Source organism: Grampus griseus (genome assembly GCF_964374135.1).
Source record: "Grampus griseus genome assembly, chromosome: X".
Lineage (NCBI taxonomy): Eukaryota > Metazoa > Chordata > Mammalia > Artiodactyla > Delphinidae > Grampus > Grampus griseus.
Genome location: NC_138999.1, coordinates 28,916,342 through 28,937,870, shown reverse-complemented (window position 1 = coordinate 28,937,870; position 21,529 = coordinate 28,916,342). Strand labels below are relative to the sequence as shown.

General features: G+C 36.4%; 1 protein-coding gene across 6 annotated transcripts in view; it reads right to left on the bottom strand.

The window, feature by feature from the left end:
* DMD (dystrophin) overlaps positions 1–21,529 on the bottom strand; it is a 2,236,200-nt gene that overhangs the window by 550,325 nt on the left and 1,664,346 nt on the right. For all 6 annotated transcript variants that reach the window (XM_082680764.1, XM_082680765.1, XM_082680763.1 and 3 more), the window contains one exon: positions 11,758–11,969. In XM_082680764.1, the coding sequence (XP_082536890.1) occupies positions 11,758–11,969 (212 nt within the window). The remainder of the gene's footprint in view (positions 1–11,757; positions 11,970–21,529) is intronic.

Sequence of the window (21,529 nt, the reverse complement as noted above, 5' to 3'; positions counted from 1 at the left end):
GAAAAACTAGTGAGGATTTTGATAAGAATTGCATAGAGTCTGTAGATCAATTTGGGGATATTGCTATCTTAACAATATTAAGTTTTTTGATCTGGGAATATGGCATGCTTTTCCGTTTACTTAAATCTTCTTTAAATTCTTTCAGCATTGTAGTTGTTAATGGAAAAGTGTTGCATTTCTCTTATGCCTAATTATTTTATTTTTTGTTGCTATTATAAATGAAAAAATTTTCTGAATTTCATTGTTCAGATTATTCATTGCTAGTATATAGAAAAATAATTGATTTTTGCATTTTGATCTTGGATCCTGCAAATTTGCTGAATTACATTTTTAGTGTATTCCTTAGGATCATCTATATACAAGATTATGTCATCTGCAAATAGATAAAGTTTTACTTCTTCCTTTCCAATCTGGATGATTTTTATCTATTTTTTCTTGCCTATTTTCCCATCCTGAACTGCCAGTACCGTGGTAAATAGAAGTGGTGAGAGCAGTCACCTTTATCTTGTTCCTGATCTCAGGGGAAAACATTCAGTCTGTGAGTCTGTTTCTGTTTTGCATATACATTCATTTGTAATATATTTTAGATTCCACATATAAGTAATACACACTGTCTTTCTCTGTCTGGCTTATTTCACTCAGTATAATATTCTCTAGGTCCATCCACACTGCTACAAATGGCAGAATTTCATTCTTTTTCATGACTAATATTTCATTGTATGTATGTATGTATGTATGTATGTATGTGTGTGTGTGTGTGTGTGTGTGTGTGTGTGTGTGTGTGTGTGTGTGTGTGTGTATACCACATCTTCTTTATACATTCATCTGTTGATGGGCATTTGGGTTGCTTCCATATCTTGGTAATTATAATTAGCACTGCTATGAATACTGGGGTGCATGTATCTTTTCAAATTAGTGTTTTCATTTTTTTCAGATATGTACACAGGAGTGGAATTGCTGGATCATATGGTAGTTCTACTTTTAGTTTTTTGAGGAACCTTCATACTGTTTTCCATTGTGGCTGCACCAATTTATATACCCACCAAAAGTGTACAAAGGGCTTCCTTTTTCTTCACATCCTTGTCAACACTGGTTATTTGTAGATCTTTTGATGATAGCCATTCTGACAGGTGTGAGGTGCTATCTCACTGCTGTTTTGATTTGCATTTCTCTAATAATTAGCAAATGTGCCTTTTCATGTGCCTATTGGCCATCAGAACGTTTTCTTTGGAAAAATGTCTACTCAAGTCTTCTTCCCATTTTTTGATTGGGTTGGTTTTCTGATACTAAGCTGTATGAGCTGTCTGTATATTTTGGAGATTAATCCCTTGTCAGTAGCATCATTTGCAAATATTTTCTCCCAGTCTGTAGGTTGTCTTTTCATTTTGTTGATGGTTTCCTTTGCTGTGCAAGAGCCTTTAAGTTTAATTAGGTCCCACTTGCTTATTTTCGCTTTTATTTCTTTTGCCTTAGGAAAGAGATCCAAAAATAATGTTGCTATGATTTATGTCAGAAAGTGTTCGGCCTATATTCTCCTCTAGGGGTTTTATGGTTTCAGGACTCACATTTAGGTCTTTAATCCATTTTGAGTTTATTTTTGTATATGGTGTGAGGAAATGTTCTAATCTCATTCTTTTACATGTAGCTGTCCAGTTTTCCCAGCACCACTTGTTGAAGAGACTGTCTTTTCTCCCTTGTATACTTCAGCCTCCTTTGGCATAGATTAATTAACCATAGGTGTGTGGGTTTATCTCTGGGCTCTCTACTATGTTCCGTTTATCCACGTGTCTATTTGTGCCAATACCATGCTGTTTTGATTACTATAGTCCGAGAAGGTGATACTTCCAACTTTTTTCTTTTTTCTAAAGATTGCTTTGGCAATTTGGGGTCTTTTATGGTTTCATATGAATTTTAGGATTATTTGTTCTAGTTCTGTGAAAAATGTCATGGGTATTTTGATAGGGGTAGCATTAAATCTGTAGATTCCTTTAGGTACTATGGCCATTTTAACAATATTAATTCTTCCAATCCAAGAGCATGAAATATCTTTCCATTTCTTTGCATCATCTTCAATTTCCTTCATCAGAGTATAGGTCTTTCATGTCTTTGGTTAAGTTTATTCCAAGGTATTTTATTCTTTTTCGATGTGATTTTAAACAGGATTTTTTTTTAACTTTCTCTTTCCAATATTTATTAGTATATAGAAAAGCAACAGACTTCTGTATATTACTCTTGTATCCTGCAAATTTGCTGAATTCATTTCTGAGTTCTACTAGTTTTTGGGTGGAGACTTTAGGGTTTTCTATATAAAGCATCATGTTATCTGCAAATAGTTAGTTTTACTTCTTTCATTTCAATTTCGATGCCTTTTATTTCTTTTTCTTGTCTGATTGCTGTGGCTAAGACTGCCAATACTATGTTAAATAGAAGTGGTGAGAGTAGGCTTCCTTGTCTTATTCCTGAATTTAGAGGAAAGGCTTTCAGCTTTTCACTATTGAGTATGATGTTACCTGTGGCTTTGTCATAAATGGCCTTTATTATGTTGAGATATGTCCCCTCTATACTCACTTTGTTGAGAGTTTTTGTTTGTTTTTTATCATTAACAGATGTTGAATTCTGTCAAATGCTTTTTCTGCATCTACTGAGGTGATCATGTGTTTTTTTATCTTTCCTTTTGTTAATGTGGTATATTATATTGATTTGCAAACACTGAACCATCCTTAATCCAACTTGATCATGATGTATGATCCTTTTTACACATTGTTGGATTTGGTTTGCTAATATTTTGTTGAGGTTTTTGCATTTATATGCATCAAAGATATTGGCCTATAATTTTCGTGTCTTTTTTTTTTTTTTTGTAGTGCCTTTGTCTGGTTTGCATACTAGGGTAATGGCAGCCTCATACAATGAATTTTGGAGTATTCTGTCCTCTTCAATTTTTTGGAATAGTTTGAGGATAGGTTTAAGTTCTTTAATATGTTTGGTAGAATTCTCCTATGAAGCTGTCTGGTCCTGGACTATTCTTTGCTGAGAGGTTTGGGTTTTTTTTTTTTACTAGAAAATCAATTTCACTACTAGTGACTGGTCTGTTCAAATTGGCTGTTTCTTCTTGATTCAGTCTTGGCAGGTTGTATGTTTCTAGAAAATTGTCCATTTTCTTCTAGGTTGTCCAATTTGTTGGTGTATAACTGTTCGTAGTATTCTCTTAAGATTATTTGTATCTCTCTAGTATTGGTTGTTATTTCTCTTCTTTCATTTCTTATTTTGTTTATTTGAGTCTTCTCTCTTTTCTTCCTGGTGAGCCTGGCTAAAAGTTTATCAATTTTGTTTATCTTTTCAAAAAACCTGCTCTTGGTTTCACTGATCTTTTCTATTTTTTTGTTTTACTTTGTTTCTATTTTATTTATTTCTTCTCCTATATTTATTATTTCCTTCCTTCTGAGGACTTTGGGCTTTCTTTGTTCTTTTTCTAATTCCTTTAGATGGTATGTTAGGTTGCTTGTTTGAGATTTTTCTTTTTTCTTGAGGAAGGCCTGCATCATTATAAACTTCCCGCTTAGAACGGCTTTTGCTGCATCCCATAGATTTTGGAGTTTTGTGTTTCCATTTTCATTTGTCTTGAGGTATTTTCTGATTTTCCCTTTAATTTCTTCATTGACCCATTACTTTTTTAGTAGCCTATTGTTTAGTCTCCAAATGTTTGTTCCTTTCTCATTTTTCTTTCTGTAATTGATTTCTAGTTTCATACTGTTGTGGTCAGAAAACATGCTCAATACAAGTTCTATTCTTTTTCTCTGGTAGTTGTAAGACTATTAATTTTTAAGGCTACTGTGTAGCTGGGAGAAACTGATGGGAAAAGGCCAAGTTAAAAACCCTCAAACCCTGCTGTTCTTAGTGAAGTTCAGTAGTTTACATATTGTTGCCAACCTCTGGTTAATTTCCAGAGTTTAGAAAAGGCAATTTTAACAATTTTGCATTTGCTGCTTTTATGGAGGAGTGGATTTACAGAGTTGCCACATTATATTTTCAAGCATGGAATAAGTTAAAGTGTGAAAAGGAAATAAGGCAAAATATGGTGCAATCAGAGCATAATGCTATCCAAGTCTTTGTGACTCTGCATTAAATATTTATATACTATAGCAGTATCTGGAAAACCACCCATTATTTTTCCTGTGCTCTATCAGTGATGTAGGAAGCACTCTGTTTGTGTGCTTTGAGAAATTTAATAGCTTTATACATACTTTGGGAGGAAAAGGACTATCAGGTTATTGATTCTTTCTTCTTAATCACGTGGGATCTTTAGGGGAGAACAAAAGGGAATAAAGAAACTACATGAAAAAATGGCAGGTCCTACGAAGAAGTTTTCTGATAATGTTTTTCATTACTGTATCAGAAATCCAAACCTCAAACTACCAGGGTGAGTCAATTTGCTGATTTAATTTTGTGCTCATCCTAAGAGTAAATAAAATGTATGAAAGGAGAATTTAGCTTCCATTACTGCATATATCTTTTTGGTAGATAAGGATACTATCTAATGCCACCCATCCCCTCAAATAATGAAAATGACAAGGCTCTAATTCCATATTTGAAAAAAAAAGTTCTCTCTGATTAGTTTCTTCCCTGGTAAAATAATTTGCAATCCTCAAATAGCTATCAGATTTACTACATATAACAAGTTCAACTTTTAAAATTAATTACATGATTACAGTGTATCTACATTTCAAGTTCCCTAAAGAATATCTTCAAAACACAGATATTTTGCAGCCTTGGAAATCTTTATTTAATAATTTGATAAACTATTGGGTTTCTCACCTCAGATAGTTTTAAGTATTATATAGCTAAATCAGCTAGGCTCAAATAAGATTTCACTTCTCTACTGAATTCATGTACTCTTAGCTCAGCCAAGCACAAAACAGCTAATGCCGTCACGTTTGAAAAGCTTTTATGCTGAATTTGACACAAAAGCAATCACAAGAGAGACAAAAAAAGGAATTTCTCTTTCAAAGGATGAAAGGGGAAAAAAATAAATGAAAATTCTGAGCCTGGGTAAATCTCTCTACACTGGAAAAGAAAGTTTAAAATCATCAAGAAATAATTTTTCCAAAGAATCCACTGGCAAGTTTGGACCAATCTTAAGAGCCCGGGAAACAGGTTGTGAAATAAACCAAGATTCTGCCAAATAAAAGAAATCCCTCCAAATTGGAAAAGAAGAAGTAAAGCTGTCACTGTTTGCAGATGACATGATACTATACATAGAGAATCCTACAGATGCTACCAGAAAACTACTAGAGCTAATCAATGAATTTGGTAAAGTAGCAGGATACAAAATTAATGCACAGAAATCTCTGGCATTCCTATACACTAATGATGAAAAATCTGAAAGTGAAATCAAGGAAACACTCCCATTTACCACTGCAACAAAAAGAATAAAATATCTAGGAATAAACCTACCTAAGGAGACAAAAGACCTGTATGCAGAAAATTATAAGACACTGATGAAAGAAATTAAAGATGATACAAACAGATGGAGAGATAAACCATGTTCTTGGATTGGGAGAATCAACATCGTGAAAGTGACTCTACTACCCAAAGCAATCTATAGATTCAATGCAATCCCTATCAAACTACCACTGGCATTTTTCACAGAACTAGAAAAAAAATTTCCCAATTTGTAAGGAAACACAGAAGACCCCAAATAGCCAAAGCAATCTTGAGAACGAAACACAGAGCTGGAGGAATCAGGCTCCCTGACTTCACACTATACTACAAAGCTACAGTAATCAAGACAGTATGGTACTGGCACAAAAACAGAAAGATAGATCAATGGAACAGGATAGAAAACCCAGAGATAAACCCACACACATATGGTCACCTTATCTTTGATAAAGGAGGCAGGAATGTACAGTGGAGAAAGGACAGTCTCTTCAATAAGTGGTGCTGGGAAAACTGGACAGGTACATGTAAAAGTATGAGATTATGTCACTCCCTAACACCATACACAAAAATAAGCTCAAAATGGATTAAAGACCTAACTGTAAGGCCAGAAACTATCTAACTCTTAGAGGAAAACATAGGCAGAACACTCCAGGACATAAATCACAGCAAGATCCTTTCTGACCCACCTCCTAGAGAAATGGAAATAAAAACAAAAATAAACAAATGGGACCTAGTGAAACTTCAAAGCTTTTGCACAGCAAAGGAAACCATAAACAAGACCAAAAGACAACCCTCAGAATGGGAGAAAATATTTGCAAATGAAGCAACTGACAATAGATTAATTTCCAAAATTTACCTCATGCAGCTCAATAACAAAAAAACAAACAACCCAATCCAAAAATGGGCAGAAGACCTAAATAGACATTTCTCCAAAGAAGATGTACAGACTGCCAACAAACACATGAAACAATGCTCAACATCATTAATCCTTAGAGAAATGCAAATCAAAACTACAATGAGATATCATCTCACACCAGTCAGAATGGCCATCATCAAAAAATCTAAAACAATAAATGCTGGAGAGGGTGTGGAGAAAAGGGAACACTCTTGCACTGCTGGTGGGAATGTGAATTGGTTCAGCCACTATGGAGAACAGTATGGAGGTTCCTTAAAAAACTACAAATAGAACTACCATATGACCCAGCAATCCCACTACTGGGCATATACCCTGAGAAAACCATAATTCAAAAAGAGTCACGTACCAAAATGTTCACTGCAGCTCTATTTACAATAGCCTGGAGATGGAAACAACCTAAGTGCCCATCATCAGATGAAGGGATAAAGATGTGGCACATATATACAATGGAATATTACTCAGCCATATAAAGAAACGAAACTGAGCTATTTGTAATGAGGTGGATGGACCTAGAGTCTGTCATACAGAGTGAAGTAAGTCAGAAAGAGAAAGACAAATACCGTACGCTAACACATATATATGGAATCTAAGAAAAAAAATGTCATGAAGTACCTAGGGGTAAGACAGGAAAAAAGACAGAGACCTACTAGAGAATGGACTTGAGGATATGGGGAGGGGGAAGGGTGAGCTGTGACAAAGCGAGAGAGAGACATGGACATATATACACTACCAAACGTAAGGTAGATAGCTAGTGGGAAGCAGCCGCATAGCACAGGGATATCAGCTCGGTGCTTTGTGACTGCCTGGAGGGGTGGGATAGGGAGGGTGGGAGGGAGGGAGACGTAAGAGGGAAGAGATATGGGAACATATGTATATGTATAACTGATTCACTTTGTTATAAAGCAGAAACTAACGCACCATTGTAAAGCAATTATACCCCAATAAAGATGTTAAAAAAAAAAAAGAAATCCCATGATGACCATTGCTGGCAGTTTTAGGTGCCAAAGGCATACCATCTGACCTCTTATGAAAGTTAAATGGCATCATCTCTCATAGGATTCTGCCATAGCCTTTTGGCAGGCTTTCTGATTAGGATGGAAATCCTGTATGATTTCCCCTAATATCTGTCTTTCTATCTCAAAAGAGCATTATTGTTTTACTAGGACCATGTAGAAGAGCAAATGAAGCCATGCAGTTATCAAAATCAAGTACTTACTCAACTTATGTTTTTGTTTCCAAAAAATTAAGGGTTATATAGGAAAGAAAGAAACTGAACATACATTATGGGCATCATTTAATGATCTACTCATTAATTATTGACACGATGGGCTATCTACAGTCTATTCTTTTGCCAAATACTTACTGTTTCTATCTCCTTCCACCTTGTCTATGCTTTCAAGATGGACTTTTCCCAGATGCTATCTCAGATTTCAGTTCTACTTTGTGAAGGGGCTGTTGTTATTCCAATTTTTTCTCCACTATTTTTTCTAACCAAGAGTGGAGGTTTTCTAAGTGTCTAATTAGTAGGGAAATGGTGAAAGATGGAACTTAATGAAATATTATAATTAAAAATGATAATTATTCAAAGTTATGTAGCAACATATATATTTATATAATACTAATTTTAAAATCAGAATTCAAAATTTTATCTACATTATGAAGACAATTAAAAATTTGTAGATAAGAAATGGAAGTGAGGGGAATTCCCTGGCAGTCCAGTGGTTAGGGCTCCATGCTCTCACTGCCGAGGGCCTGGGTTCAATCCCTCGTCGGGGAACTAAAATCCCTTAAGCCGTGTGGTGCGGCCAAAAAAAAAAAAAAGAAAAAGAAAAAAAGAAATGGAAGAGATTATAGACAGAGGTTAGCAATTATGAATCATGAAAATATCAGAATTATGAGTGATTTTTTTCTTTAGCTCAGGTATGGTGACTGGTTTAAGTTTTCAAAGAGTGTAACGGTGTGGTGGTTGGCTTTGAAACCATTTCATTGCCACAGGGAGGGCAGTCATCAGCGATGCTGCTCCAAAGGAGGCTGGCTGCTGTAATCACAGCACTCCAATTCTATAGAGACAGCCTGATGACTGCCTTACGAGGCTCACCAAGCTCTCTTGTTAACCCTAGACACATAGACTAAGAAAGAATTCATGGAGCAAGGAGATCCTTGTCAAATTAACCATTGTCTAATATGTCTATTTTCACACTTTCTTCCTCAAATAAAACTGTAAGTGATAAGCCAGCTAATATCATTCAGGAATGATAACACATTAGACATAAAGGCAGCCCTCCACTGTTTAAGGCTCCCTGATTTTATAAGGCTCCTTTTATAAGAATTAAACATTGTAGTTTCATTAAAAATGGAATACAATTTGCAATTATCTTTTTAGTTTTTCACAGTAAAACAAAATATGAAAACTTCTCCCTGGTATACTGTTTCACTGCTTTCATTTTCCACCTGTTGGCTTATCAGTAATATAATCTTATTTGTCAGTTCACAACTACAATGGTCTCCCTTTCTGATCCTCACGGTGTTTTCTTGATTTGTTTTAGCCACACAGACAACCGGTTAAGAAGGAAATCTGTGAGGTCGTTTACAAAAGAGGGAGGAGATATGGGGATATATGTATATGTATAGCTGATTCACTTTGTTATAAAGCAGAAGCTAACACACCACTGTAAAGCAATTATACTCCAATGAAGATGTAAAAAAAAAAGAGTAATTGCTATGCATTCGTATCCCAACTCCGCTGCTTTTAAAGAGGAGTTACTGAACTTCTCTAGGCTTTCAATTTACTTATCTGTAAACAGGGAACAATAATAGTACTTTTCATGGAAAGTGTTTGGGAGGATGAAATAAGCCAATATATGTGAAGTGGTTAGTACAGTTTTTGACAAATAGCCAAGTACTCACTAAATGTTAGTTATTAGGGTTAGTATTACTTTTAGTTTTAGCATATGTCATTTAGGAAATAGACAGGAAAATTACAGCTTTAGTCTTCTTTATGTTAGGAACTTACAGTGAAGTTACAGCAATATATATCATTAAATTCCTAAACATATAATACAAACAAAAACATAAGTTTCCAAAGATAATGGCTGAGCCATTTTTAAGATGCAGTTTTAGATGGACTATTCAAAAGCAAATTTTTATTTCAAAAGTTTGACAAGAATAGCAAATATAATACAATCTTGTCTTTGTTTCAGGTGTCCAAAACACCTTACTCATTTTGATGAAAAAATTGTTTTGTTTCCTCCTTTCATACTTTCTTTTGCAACTCTTTCTGTCTCTTATTTAAAGCCTTGCTTTTCCAAAAGCTATTAAACCCCAATCCTTCTTGCTATCACTTTAGGATTCCTGTATGTTTTAAGAGTATTCCTCGGGCTTCCCTGGTGGTGCAGTGGTTGAGAGTCCGCCTGCCGATGCAGGGGACACGGGTTCGTGCCCCGGTCTGGGAAGATCCCATATGCTGCGGAGCGGCTGGGCCCGTAAGCCATGGCTGCTGAGCCTGCGCATCCGGAGTCTGTGCTCCGCAACGGGAGAGGCCACAGCAGTGAGAGGCCCGCGTGCCACAAAAAAAAAAAAAAAAAAGAGTATTTCTCAATTGCCAAATTTCAGAGTCTTGTTGCCCTGATCAACTCTGTCTCTATATGCCTCTCATCTCTCCTTTCCCTCGTCTAACTCAAGGGTCCAATCCAAATTATTTTTCCCTGGTAATTCCTCCTGACCAGTTAACCACTTTGTTCCGTGATCCGCTAGATTCACAGAACCCTAAATTTTTGAGAGGAAAAAAGAAATAGCATAACATACTGCGTACATGATGGATAAGACCAGAACCCTCAAGAATAACCACACGGATTCTGTTTCACATAGTCAAGTGAAAAATTGGCCAAACCATCATTAGAAATTCCTAATTCATCTATGCTCATCAAAGGGAGAAAATCTTAGTGGTAAAAAGTATCTTGTGAAAGAGAGAATTTTTATTCATCTAGATGTTGCCTCCAACAAAGGTACTGATACGTTTGTAAAATCCTATGTGGCTTTCTAACATTCTTGTCATATAATAAAAATCCTGTCGTCGTTGCTGTTCAGACCCTTTGGAAAACTAGCTATGACAAGGACTGGCTAAAAGCTCACTAGTTCATTATTCCCATTTATTCTTCCTGAAATTAAATTGGGAACAAGTTCTGGTCAGTGGGTTTTGGGTGGAAGTGATGTCCATAATCTCGAGGCCTGGCCATAAAACCCCATGTCTTGACCACATTCTCTCTTACTCTTCTGTGGTGACTTTGGGCAGCCATGATTTTAAAATTATAGTTTGATAAAATTAGAAAAGTTTGGACCCCCAAGTCACCATTTAGGAGAGAGCTCCCAAGAAGGGTTCTTTGACCTCTATTGAACTAGGACACAACCAAGGAATTAATCACCATTGTATTCAGCTACTGAGATTTCAGGGTTTATTTTTCAAATAAACCTAGTGTAAATAAATACGCTCTGTGACCCAGCATAGTCTAAACAATGATTAATTTAGAAATGGGGGCCATTCCATGCAAGAAAACTATATGGCTTTTTTCTCAGATGACACAGGCAATCTGAGATTCAAATACGTGGTTAGCAGAAGGCCTTTTCCTACCAGAAAAAAACCCTATAGAGTGTTGTCTTAAATGTGACCAAGTTCTCACTATGCCACTTCTCTGCTTAAAATCCCCGAAGGACTACCCATTGTTTAGCATTTAAGGTCCTTCCAAACTGACCTATAAATATGAGGTTTGAAAGGATTCAATATTTATAAAGTACCACGCCTGCTGCTTGATAATACACAGTCAAACAAATTTCCTTTCCCTTCCTTTTTCTGTTTCATTTATCCTGAAAAGTTCTAGATTATTAAGTGGACAAATATATGATGAAGTTTGGTTGGGGGGGGAGAGAGGAAGAAGAAGAAAAGGAAGAGAAAGAAGGGAAGTTGGGCTGGAGGTCAGAAAATGGGAGGAGAAAGTGAGAGTACACCTTATCCCTACCTTATTCTCATATCCACCCTTCCCTTCTCCATTCAGTGCCCTCAAATAAAGTAGGAAGGAGTAGACCTGTTACTTTTTCTAAGAAGGAATTAAGTCCACCTGATTGACTTCATGATACTACAGAAGTACGCGCAACAATTTTGAAGAGATCTTAAAAGATGATGCAATGTGAAAACCACACCATTGTATCTAATTTATTAAACAAAATTAATTTTAACATTGATATTAGCCATCAATTTTCCTCTAATCTCTACTTTACTTTGACTGCAAAGACTACTGTTCATTTCAGCTTGCTTTCTTTTCATAAATTAACATTAAAAATCAGTAGATTTTAATCCATGGTATAATTTGATCCAGTGTATTTTATTTTAAGAACATATCTTTGATACTAACCTTGGTTTCTGTGATTTTCTTTTGGATTGCATCCATTGTGTAGGGACCCTCCTTCCATGACTCAAGCTTGGCTCTGGCCTGCCCCAAGACCTGCTGAGCTTCTTCCTTAGCTTCCAGCCATTGTGTTGAATCTTTTAACATTTCATTCAACTGTTGCCTCCGGTTCTGAAGGTGTTCCTGTACTTCATCCCACTGACTCTGAATTCTTTCAACTGGAAAAGAAGGAAAAATGAATACATGGGAGTAAATGTTACTCTGGAGAAGACATTTGAAATTTAACACCCAAATATTATCTCACATTTTATATTACTTATAAAAGAAATTGCTCATTGTGTTACAGCTAGAATGATGGACAATGGAATTTCTTACTTTTTTCAAAGGCAAACATAAGTTTTTGTTAAACCAACTTCCTGAAGGTGATCTAGAACATCAATAGTACATGTGAAAATTTAACTGTGTCTATTCCTCTTTTTTTAGTTTTAAAAGCAGGATAAAACATTTATTAACATAGTACATTAACACAGTTGTATAACTGAATGCAAGACCTTTTCACATAATATCCCCTAAAGCATCTCAAGCACTACATGTCTAAAACAGAACCTATAGAAAAGGAACTATTTCTTTCTAAAAAAAGAGCCTGTTACTTATTCTCTCTTCCTCAGTCACTGTGCCAACACGTTGACTAACCTGATTTTTCTCACTTCCTAACTGCAAATGTCATAACCATTTACTCAGCCCCACGTAGGACATATCTAAATCATATGCCTTCTTCTCCTTTTCATCCACACAAACAGGTTCCCCTGAATCTATCTTTTCATGCTCTTCCTAGTGATGTAGTTCACATCTTAATTTCCATTTTTTACCAAGGATGTTCCCGCAATCTTTAAACTACTCTTTTTTTTTGAATTGTAGTTTATTTTTTTATAGAGCAGGTTCTTATGCATTTTATATATATTAGTGTATATATGTCAATCCCAATCTCCCAATTCATCACACCATCACCACTCCCCTCCCCACCACTTTCCCTGCTTGGTGTCCATATGTTTGTTCTCTACATCTGTGTCTCTATTTCTGCCCGACAAACCGGTTCAACTGTACCATTTTTCTAGGTTCCACACAAATGCATTAATATACGATATTTGTTTTTCTCTTTCTGACTTACTTCACTCTGTATGACAGTCTCTAGAAGCATCCACGTCTCTACAAATGACCCAGTTCGTTCCTTTCCATGGCTGAGTAATATTCCATTGTATACATGTACCACATCTTCTTTATCCACTCATCTGTTGATGGGCAATGAGGTTGCTTCCATAACCTGGCTATTGTAAATAGTGCTGAAATGAACATTGGGGTGCATGTGTCTTCTTGAATTACGTTTTTTTCTGGGTATATACCCAGTAGTGGGATTGCTGGGTCATATGATAATTCTATTTTTAGTTTTTTAAGGAACCTCCATACTGTTCTCCATAGTGGCTGTATCAATTTACATTCCCACCAATAGTGCCAGGAGGGTTCCCTTTTCTCCATACCCTCTCCAGCATTTGTTGTTTGTAGATTTTCTGATGATGCCCATTCTAACTGGTGATGTTGAGCAGCTTTTCATGTGCTTCTTAGCCATCTCTATGTCTTCTTTGGAGAAATGTCTACTTAGGCCTTCTGCTCATTTTTGGATTGGGTTGTTTTTTTAATATTGAGCTGCATGAGCTGTTTGTATATTTTGGAAATTAATCCTTTGTCTGTTGATTCATTTGCAAATATTTTCTCCCATTCTGAGGGTTGTCTTTTCGTCTTGTTTGTAGTTTCTTTTGCATTGCAAAAGCTCTTAAGTTTCATTAGGTCCCATTTGTTTATTTTTGTTTTTATTTCCATTACTCTAGGAGGTGGATCAAAAAAGATCTTGCTGTGATTTAGGTCAAAGAGTGTTCTTCCTATGTTTTCCTCTAAGAGTATTATAGTGCCCAGTCTTACATTTAGGTTTCTAATGCCTTTTGAGCTTATTTTTGTGAATGGTGTGAGGGAGTGTTCTACTTTCATTCTTTTACATGTAGCTGTCCAGTTTTCCCAGCACCACTTATTGAAGAGGCTGTCTTTTCTCCATTGTGTATTCTTGCCTCCTTTGTCATAGATTAGTTGACCACAGGTGTGTGGGGTTATCTCTGGGCTTTCTATCCTGTTCTATTGATCTATATTTCTGTTTCTGTGCCAGTAACATATTGTCTTGATTACTGTAGCTTTGTAGTATAGCCTTAAGTCAGGCAGTCTGATTCCTCCAGTTCCGTTTTCTTCCCCTCAAGACTGTTTTGCCTATTCGGGGTCTTTTGTGTCTCCATACAAATTTTAAGATTTTTTGTTTTAGTTCTGTAAAAAATGCCATTGGTATTTTGATAGGGATTGCATTGAATATGTAGATTGCTTTCGGTAGTATAGTCATTTTCACAATATTGATAATTCCAATCCCAGAACATGGTCTATCTCTCCATCTGTTTGTATCATCTTTAATTTCTTTCATCAGTGTCTTATAGTTTTCTGCATACAGGGCTTTTGTCTCCCTAGGTAGGTTGATTCCTAGATATTTTATTCTTTTTGTTGCAACGGTAAATGGGAGTGTTTTCTTAATTTCTCTTTCAGAATTCTTATAATTATTGTATAGGAATGCAAGAGATATCTGTGCATTAATTTTGTATCCTGCAACTTTACCAAATGCATTGATTAGTTCTAGTAGTTTTCTGGTGGCATCTTTATGATTTTCTATGTATAGTATCATGTCATCTGCAAACACTGACAGTTTTACTTCTTCTTTTCCAATTTGTATTCCTTTTATTTCTTTTCCTTCTCTGATTGCTCTGGCTAGCACTTCCAAAATTATGTGGAATAACAGTGGCGAGAGTGGACATTCTTGTGTTGTTCCTGATCTTAGAGGAAATGCTTTCAGGTTTTCACCATTGAGAATGATGTTTGCTGTGGGTTTGTCATATATGGCTTTTATTATGTTGAAGTAGGTTTGTTCTATGCCTACTTTCTGGAGAGTTTTTATCATAAATGGGTGTTGAATTTTGTCAAAAGCTTTTTCTGCATCTATTGAGATGATGATATGGTTTTTATTTTTCAATTTGTTAATATGGTGTATCACATTGATTGATTTGCATATATTGAAGAATCCTTGCATCCCTGGGATAAATCCCACTTGATCATGGTGTATAATCCTTTTAATGTGTTGTTGGATTCTGTTTTCTAATAATTTCTTGAGGATTTTCACAACTATATTCATGAGTGATATTGGTCTGTAATTTTCTTTTTTGTAGTATCTTGTCTGGTTTTGTTATCAGGGTGATGGTGGCCTCACAGAATGAGTTTGGGAGTGTTCCTCCCTCTGCAATTCTTTGGAAGAGTTTGAGAAGGATGGGTGTTAGCTCTTCTCTAAATGTTTGACAGAATTCACCTGTGAGGCCATCTGGTGCTGGACTTTTGTTTGTTGGAAGATTTTTAATCACAGTTTCAATTTCATTACTTGTGATTGGTCTCTTCATATTTTCTATTTCTTCCTGGTTCAGTCTTGGAAGGTTATACCTTTCTAAGAATTTGTCCATTTCTTCCAGGTTGTCCATTTTATTGGCATGGAGTTGCTTATAATAGTCTCTTAGGATGCTTTGTATTTCTGTGGTGTCTGTTGTAACTTCTTTTTCATTTCTTTTTATGGATTTGAGTCCTCTCCCTCTTTTTCTTGATGAGTCTGGGTAATGTTTTATCTGTTTTGGTTATCTTGGCAAAGAACTCGCTTTTAGTTTTATTGATCTTTGCTACTGTTTTCTTTGTTTCTATTTCATTTATTTCTGTTGTGATCTTTATGATTTCTTTCCTTCTACTAACTTCAGTTTTTCTTTGTTCTTCTTTCTCTAGTTCCTTTAGGTGTGAGGTTAGATTGTTTATTTGAGATTTTTCTTGTTTCTTGAGGTAGGCTTATATTGCTATAAACTTCCCTCTCAGAACTGCTTTTGCTGCATCCTATACGTTTTGGATCATCGTGTTTTCGTTGTCATTTGTCTCTAGGTATTTTTTGATTTCCTCTTTGGTTTCTTCAGTGATCTCTTGGTTATTTAGTAACATATTGTTTAGCCTCCATGTGTTTGTGTTTTTTACGTTTTTTTCCCCCAATAATTCATTTCTACTCTCACAGCGCTGTGGTCAGAAAAGATGCTTAATATAATTTCAATTTTCTTAAATTTACTGTGGCTTGATTTGTGACCCAAGATGTGCTCTATCTTGGAGAATGTTCCATGTGCACTTGAGAAGAAAGTTTAATCTGCTGTTTTTGGAATGGAATGTCCTATAAATATCAATTAAATCTATCTGGTCTATTGTGTCATTTAAAGCATCTGTTTCCTTAATTATATTCATTTTGGATGATCTGTCCATTGGTGTAAGTGAGGTGTTAAAGTCCCCCACCATTATTGTGTTACTGTCGATTTCCTCTTTTAGAGCTGTTAGCAGTTGCCTTATGTATTGAGGTGCTCCTATGTTGGGTGCATATATATTTATAATTGTTATATCTTCTTCTTGGATTGATCCCTTGATCATTATGTAGTGACCTTCCTTGTCTCTTATAACATTCTTTATTTTAAAGTCTATTTTATCTGATATGAGTATTGCTATTCCACCTTTCTTTTGATTTCCATTTGTGGGGAGCATCTTTTTCCAACCCATCACTTTCAGTCTGTATGTGTCCCTAGGTCTGAAGTGGGTCTCTTGTAGACAGCATATATATGGGTCTTGTTTTTGAATCCATTCAGCAACCCTGTGTCTTTTGGTTGGAGCATTTAATCCATTCACGTTTAAGGTAATTATCCACATGTATGTTCCTATTACCATTTTTTCAATTGTTATGGCTTTGCTTTTGTAGGTCCTTTTCTTCTCATGTTTCCCACTTAGAGAAGTTCTTCTAGCATTTGTTGTAGAGCTGGTTTGGTGGTGCTGAATTCTCTCAGCTTTTGCTTGTCTGTAAAGCTTTTGATTTCTCCACTGAAGCTGAATGAGATCCATGCTGGGTAGAGTAATCTTGGTTGTAGGTTCTTCCCTTTCATCATTTTTAATGTATCATGCCACTCCCTTCTGGCTTGTAGAGCTTCTGCTGAGAAATCAGCTGTTAACCTTATGGGAGTTCCCTTGTATGTTATTTGTCGTTTTTCCCTTGTTGCTTTCAATAATTTTTCTTTGTCTTTAATTTTTGTCAATTTGATTACTATGTGTCTCGGTGTGTTTCTCCTTGGGTTTATCCTGTATGGGACTCTCTGCGCTTCCTGGACTTGACTTGGGTGGCTATTTCCTTCTCCATGTTAGGGAAGTTTTCAACTGTAATCTCTTCAAATATTTTCTCGGGTCCTTTCTCTCTCTCTTCTCCTTCTGGGACTCCTATAATGTGAATGTTGTTGCGTTTAATGTTGTCCCAGAGGTCTCTTAGGCTGTCTTTGTTTCTTTCCATTCTTTTTTCTTTATTCTGTTCCATGGCAGTAAATTCTACCATTCTGTCTTCCAGGTCACTTACCCATTCTTCTGCCTCAGTTATTCTGCTATTGATTCCTTCTAGTGTATTTTTCATTTCAGTTATTGTATTGTTCATCTCTGTTTGTTTGTTCTTTAATTCTTCTAGGTGTTCGTTCTTTAATTGTTCTAGGTGTTTGTTAAACATTTCTTGCATCTTCTCGACCTTTGCCTCCATTCTTTTTCTGAAGTCCTGGATCATCTTCACTATCATTATTCTGAATTCTTTTTCTGAAGTCCTGGATCATCTTCACTATCATTATTCTGAATTCTTTTTCTGGAAGGTTGCCTGTCTCCACTTCATTTAATTGTTTTTCTGAGGTTTTATCTTGTTCCTTCATGTGGTACATAGCCCGCTGCCTTTTCTTCTTGTCTATCTTTCTGTGAATGTATTTTTTGTTCCACAGGCTGCAGGATTGTAGTTCTTCTTGCTTCTGCTGTCTGCCCTCTCTTACTGTGTCTTTTCTTAATCTTTAGAGCCAAATATGAGTAATCTTTCCGAAAGCTCCTATAGCAGAATGCCCACATCTCCTTGCCCTTATCACTTCATTGCCCAACAGCCTGACCTCCAATACCATCACTGACATTTCATTCTTTGTAGGCTTTGTGTTGTCATAAAGTTTGCTTTGCCATCTAAGTGGTAGGCTAGATACATTAAGGAATTGAGGCTCCCCTGCCCAGTCTCCCACCACCTTACCTCCCAGGAACAGCCTGTAACCAATGACTGATGGTAGTCATTAGGGTATGAATATTCTAGCACGCTTTTGCTATGGGAGATATCTGTGAGGTATGTGATTTATAAGGGTTCCAGAGTTCTCTATCCAGAGTGGGATAAAGCTCTAGTGGGTCATGGTGGTAAACTGCTTGATTATGTACCATCCTTTACTGGCTGTCTTGCCTTACCTGTCTCATTTTCTCATTCCCCTATTGATATTTCTCTCAACTCCCAAATAAACCACTTGCTCTCAAAACTTTTTTTCTGCGGCAATCCAAGACCAGATAGGCACATTGGAAACTTCTTGTAACAATGACAGTTATATTCTGTAAGTAGGACAGGCTTACATCGAGGCTATTTTCTGGTATCACTGTGAGTCAAAGATGGAGATTCCCTATAGATTTTGCTCTGGAATACTTTATTTTAGAATATTAAAAATAAACATAAAAAGATTGCTTTTTCTTTTCTTTGAGCACCACATAATCTTCATTTTAAGCTGATTTCATAAAATGGAAATAATGCCATAGAAAACAGGAAATAAAACCACCACTTACTTTACTCCTTAAGCAGGAAATCTGACAGACATTCTAGATTTTTCCCTAAGCCTCACCAAACACCATATATAACTGGTTACTAAGTTTTCTCATACAGAACTCCTTTCTTCTTTCCACACGTTTCCACGGCAAAGCTCCAACATTTTCTGTCTACATGTTTGCAATAGACTGTACATAGTTCCTCTGCCTCAAGTCTCCACTTTCCAATGTAACTTCTACACTGTAGACATAGTAATAACTAATATAAATCTGATCACCCCACTCTCTCATTTAAACCCTTCAATGTCTCCCCACGGTCCTCTGGAATATCTTAGCTTGATACACATATTCCTCTGTGATCTGGCCTGGATAATCTGAGAGATTTATTGACAAAGGAACAAATTATAACATAATCAGAGTGTAGGAAAATCACCAAATTTAATATAAGAAACTAGGCCTTGCAGCAGTGGAGCTGTTAGTACATCTAGGCCCAAGAAATCAGGGGAGGGAGAAGTGGCCAGAAGCTGAGAATCATGAGGAGAAACCACCTTGAGAAGAGCAGTAACCTTTTATCAAGGGACAGAGTCAGCCTGAAGCAAATTCACAGGTAGGGAACTAGAAGAATAAATACCCTGACCTCTCCGCCCTCTCTCTTCAATTTCCTACCAGGGCTCCCCAGTGGCTAAACCAATTGGAAGCCAGAGGGCATGGGAGACCAATGATGACACAGATCAACCACCCAGAGTAGACAGCGAGGTAGAGAAGGGCAATGGACAAATAAAACGTATACGGCACAGTCTTGCGCTTTTTATTTTTTATTTTGTTTTGTTTTGTTTTTTGCAGTACACGGGCCTCTCACCACTGCGGTCTCTCCCATCGCACAGCACAGGCTCCGGACGTGCAGGCTCAGCGGCCATGGCCCACAGGCCCAGCCGCTCCGCGGCATGTGGGATCTTCCCGGACCGGGGCACGAACCCATGTCCTCTGCATTGGCAGGCGGACTCTCAACCACTGCGCCACCAGGGAAGCCCCTGTGCTTCTTATTTCATGACATAAGCTTGGTCTTTCTTAATTAAAATTGCTGTTGCCTCCCTAAAGTTATAAGAAGTTATGAGTTAAAGAAGTACCTGAGATATTTTGTAAATAACCATCAGTACTAAACAGACCCTACAAGACTACTGATTGTGACATGAATTAAAGAACGTGGTACCTAGAATAGGTAACACCAAGTAAGTGACATTCATTACAGGTACTGTTTTTATCAGTTTCATTTTGGTTTGGGTGTTTGCTATGCATTGCAAATCCAGTCAACATATCATCTTCCAACTTTGGTTAACATGTCAACCTGTTTAAATGTCAATAACTCCTTATAATCTTTGAGCATCATTTTTTTTTTCTTGTTGCATTGCTGTTGTTCACCCACTGGGTAGTATAGCACTCATTATAGTTGAGATCTACAATTATTAGTCTATTTAATCTTTAGTTTACAAAACTACTAGTGTAAATGCTATTATAAAAAAAGCTATTTAAAATATTAGTAAAAGAGTCTTTAAGTGTTCCGGAATATTTTCTTATCAATCATAGAAACAACTAATAACACAATTACAAACCATTTTCCAACTTATCCCAGCAGGCTACTTTATTATGCATAGCTGGCACCTCTTCTTTTTCTTGGCCTATTGTTATATACGTATTACATGTATTTGCAAATAATGAAATTGACTTTCCTCTAAAAGCCGATGATTACAATTTGCCTTAATCAGCCTTAATTAGTGACATTTTACTACGCTGTTAAAATGTTTAGAACGCCTAGTATTTTTGACAAAAACATGGTAAGCCATTTGCATTCATGCCAGTGAATATTTTCTACATCCTAAATTCATTTCAATAGGGTAGACATAATCTATATTTTTAGGCCATCACTTGATATGAGAAAGAAGTAGTTTCTCCTATCATGTGGGTAGATATTTCTTAATTGTGGAAAAAGGAGGAAACTTTTATAGCCTATAACATTATTTCAGACAAACATACCATTTGAATGCCTGTTCAATCACAGCAATGGAGGTTTTCATCCCAAAGGGGTCATGTGTGTACAATTTAGCAAGAGAAAATGGTTTACTGGGTGTGTGTCCCACTAAAGATGTGCTTTCTCATCCTTGACCTTCAACTGTACTTGATCATGAGATAATACTTAACGAAACAGATTTATAGTTATAGCCTCACTCAACAATCTAGCTACCCCTCCATTCACACCTATCTATCCATCCTGCCAGTTACCTTTTTATTTACCAGCTACTGGATACCAGGCATTAGGCCAAGCACTGGGGAAACAAAGGAGTCTAAGACAGATTCCCTGGCTTCCAGTTGGTTGGTACCTGTTAGATGGAAGTGTTATTTACCATCTACTCAAGGAATAAAGATCAACAGTTCTAGGGAAAAGATAATGAGTTCAATCCTACACCTATTCAGTGAAAAGTTTTGAGGATCTTTCACATAGGACTATCATTTTAGTCAGCTGGACTGAAGGTGCCATGGTATAGCTGCATATTTTGGAAGACAGAGAAATCCAAGATTAGAAATCACTGGAGAGAAGTAAAAACTGAAGCCATTAAGAGGAACACATTCTCATTGGTATGGGGTATAGATTGAGCAAAAGAGGGTTAAAGATGGAGTCTTGAAAAATATAACACATAAACACAGAATACAGCGTCAATAGTCAATAAGATGGATGAACGGCTAGAGAGGCAGGAGGATCACTTGGAAAGTGCCCTTCCATAGAAATGTGGATAAGAGAAAATTTCACAAACACAAGCGTGGTTAACATTTTAAATACCATAGATGTCACAAGAGCTAATAAAAATCATAATAAAACATTATTTGAATACCCACTCTGCTCAAGGCACTGTTTTAAGCTCTTTAGCTGTATTAACTCATTTAATCATCATGAAAATCTTATGAGGTAGGTATAATTGCTTGTGTTGTTATTGTT